The sequence below is a fragment of the Azolla caroliniana genome, unplaced genomic scaffold (assembly GCF_043228905.1).
Source record: "Azolla caroliniana isolate FFs.n. ecotype wild unplaced genomic scaffold, voAzoCaro1.0.p SCAF_8, whole genome shotgun sequence".
Taxonomy (NCBI): domain Eukaryota; kingdom Viridiplantae; phylum Streptophyta; class Polypodiopsida; order Salviniales; family Salviniaceae; genus Azolla; species Azolla caroliniana.
The window spans coordinates 1,993,134-1,996,503 of record NW_028230443.1 but is presented as its reverse complement, the minus strand read 5'-3'; the positions used below and the strand labels follow the sequence as shown (position 1 = coordinate 1,996,503).

General features: G+C 39.8%; 1 protein-coding gene across 1 annotated transcript; it reads right to left on the bottom strand.

Moving 5' to 3' along the window:
- Positions 1 to 280: 280 nt before the first annotated feature.
- Positions 281 to 3,115, bottom strand: LOC147860710 (magnesium-chelatase subunit ChlI-like). Its single transcript, XM_087323704.1, has 3 exons — positions 2,931 to 3,115; positions 1,682 to 1,818; positions 281 to 1,384 (listed from the first exon to the last, which is right to left on the bottom strand). Exons 1-3 carry the CDS (start codon positions 3,010 to 3,012, stop codon positions 305 to 307), a joined length of 1,299 nt encoding a protein of 432 aa, XP_087179830.1. The 5' UTR covers positions 3,013 to 3,115; the 3' UTR covers positions 281 to 304.
- Between the last annotated feature and the right edge of the window lie 255 nt (positions 3,116 to 3,370).

Here is a 3,370-nt window from a genome sequence, read left to right as displayed (position 1 = left end):
AAATTATAATATCTCTTACAACTTGACCCATTTTACATGGCCAAAAACAAACACCATATTTACCATACACTTGATATTTCCATTAAAAATATCTTTGATGAAAATATTCATTCCTCATTGTTGCAGCTTTAAAACTATCAAGATCCTCTCTATAGTTACATTTAATCAAGATACATATAGAGATAATAAGACCATTGCCTGTAGTGAAGGGAGGGAAGGAGGGGGAAGTAACTAAACGATAGTAAAGTCTGTGAGTGCACAATGATTGGGTTGTCCTTTCTGCTTTTTGCTTTCAGTTTTGAGCTCAAGAGCTGTCTGGTTTGGCATACCCAAAAACCTCACAAAACTTCTCCACCACGAGCAAGCCTGAATCGATTGATTCCAAAGGATCTTTCCTCAATCGGTGCCGAAGGCAATTAGCGATAACAGTATAAACATCCTCAGCTGTCACCTCTTCCCTACCGCGAAGAGCAGCCAATGCTTTTGCCGCCCTATTCGACACAATGTCACCTCTCAACCCATCTACATTCAAATCAGAACAAACTTGAGACACTTTTACTCTGATATCACGTGGAACGGTCACTTTTGGAAGAAGGGCACGAGCCTTTGTGATCTGATCTTGAAGTTTTTCTTGTTCCTCTTTATATGCTTCCCGGAAGCCTTTTGGGTCCTGATCAAACTTACTTCTTTCTTCGACAATCTTTACCCTCAATTCGGCATCCCTAACAGTCCCAACTTGGGCATGCATACCAAATCGGTCAAGTAGTTGAGGTCTTAATTCTCCTTCCTCTGGATTTCCAGACCCTATAAGGATGAATCGAGCAGGGTGAGAGATTGAAATTCCTTCTCTCTCTACAGTATTCCATCCCGAGGCAGCGGAATCTAAGAGGACATCTACTAAGTGATCATCCAGCAAATTCACCTCATCGACATACAAAATTCCACGATTTGCTTTAGCAAGAAGACCTGGTTCAAATGCCTTTACTCCTTCAGTAAGAGCCTTTTCTATGTCAATGGTGCCACATACCCTATCCTCTGTAGCTCCCAAAGGAAGGTCTACCATAGTAATCTTTGTACAGGATACACTGAACTCTTCTCCTGATTGCACTTTCAGGCGAACTTCTTCACTCATAAGCTCAGGATCATTAGGATCAGAGTTGAAAGGATCACCTGACACCACCTTAATCTCTGGTAGTAGATCAATAAGTGACCTTACAGTAGTTGATTTTCCTGTGCCTCGATCTCCCATGATCATAACACCACCTATCTTTGGATCAATAACATTGAGAAGTAAGCACAACTTCATTTCTTCTTGCCCCACAATGGCAGTGAAGGGAAATACCGGTCTTTGATTCTCTTTGGAAGCTTTATTCAAGCTAGAAGTCTATAAATGACAATCCAAGATATCTCAATTAGATGAATGAAGCACAAATAGACAAAATTGATATCAGACAGGAACAACTCAAGAGAAGGGGGAAAAGATCAAAATATCCTTAACTTGTTTTCCTGGTTATACCCCCTAACTGTCCAAAAATTACACGAATAACCCTTCTGCATTGTATAATATACTACTACTACATAGGAGTATTCCAGTAATTTTTGGGAACTTAGGGTTGGTATATTGGTGAATATTCGGAAGGCTATGGGTAGGGAAATTTTAGAGTTTTTCTGTAAAGAATACCTGTTGCTCTGGTGAAAGTACGGTACTGGCAGCATTTTTCACCACTGAAAATCCGCGTCTGCTTGATGTCCTGAAAAGAGAATGTTTCTCTACCTTCAATTTTGTGCCTTGTAGAGAACTAGCACAAGGCAATGAACCTGGTCCAGTAATTCAAGAATCGTTGCATTAGATATTTTTGCAGACTCCCAAGTTTAGTAATTGTACATGAAAACCGAACACTTACAAATTTTGATATTCACATTCATCCTTTTTTATATTCACATTCATCCTGATTACCTAGAGCAGATTAAAACATGAAGTAAACTCCTTTGGTTTTGTTTACAGAGACCATTGGAAGATGTTCTTCTAATAAACAATGAAGCATCCAAACATGTTCTAGATCAATGGGCTGTGACTGTAATCTGGCCGTTTGTTTGTCTTAGCAACTTGTTGCTATGAGATCCTTTTGGCTTCTTTTTGTGACATTAGGAGACACATCGTGTGATGAACTAGAATCTTAGTCTTATGTTTCCTTGAATGGAATCATGATTTTGCACAGCATTTCATGTCCTGAATTTAATAAATTTCTTTGAATCAAGCTACCACTCCCTGACATTAAGCTTAAGTTTTCATACTGGTTTGGAAGTTGAATGTATACTTCACTTTGATCACAAGAAAAGAAAAAAGACGCTTGTATTTATATAATCTGGTTGCTTAAGTAAAATATATCACATTTTGTATGTATGGTTTGCTTGATACGGGAATTATTAGCATCAACTCTTCATCCAGAGGGAATCTACACAATGCACGCTACATATTTGCAGTAAAGATTGCTGATTTAACTGATACGGGCAGATGTTTCGAAATGCCAGAAATGGTCATCATTCTATTCAAGGAAACATAGTTTAAGAAGAAACATTTCCAGGCATGGTCATCATTCCATTCAAAGGAAATAAATTCAGCTCAATCAGAAACAAAATTTCTCTATTCAAGGAAACATAGTTTAAGAAGAAACATTTCCAGAAATGGTCCTCATTCCATTCAAAGGAAACATATTCAGCTCAATCCGAAACCAAATTTCAGGTTGCTCCATTCAAAGGAGAAACATTAAGCTTAAGCAGATGCAAAATGCCAGAAGCATGTAAAGGTTAAGATCAGAAGCAAAATGCCAGGAATGGTGATCCGTAGAATTTCTACTCAAGGCCAAGATCTAGAGTGTAAGTGACGTAAAAAAAAAAAGGAACCACAAAAGAGGAAAGACGAGGATTACCATGGGAAGTGCGGATTTCTCTGCCAGAGGAGCTTCTGAGGGCGACAGCGGGGAGAGAAATGGAGGCCGAAGCAGAAGCCATGGAGAAAGAGAGCGAGACAGCAGGACGAATCAGTCGAGGGAGATGAGAGGAATCAGAGCTCCTTTGTGGTAGTCAGAAGCTTTATCCCCTTCTTGGAACAGAGAAGAGAAGACAGTGCTCTGTGGTACTTTCCCAAAATTACGTTTCTGCCCCCCTTACGAATCGGCTTAACCGGTTTGGCTCGGTTCGAGCCATGCCAAACCGAATTCAAACCGGTTATGGAAAATCAAACCTGAACCGAACTGACTGACTGAACCATTGCCGACTCCTATTAGACTGCCCCTTGCCCCAAGTTTCCACATGAGAATGAAGGCTAGTTTTTGAAAGCCCCCCCAAAAGTGTTTTTAGGTTTCCGAAA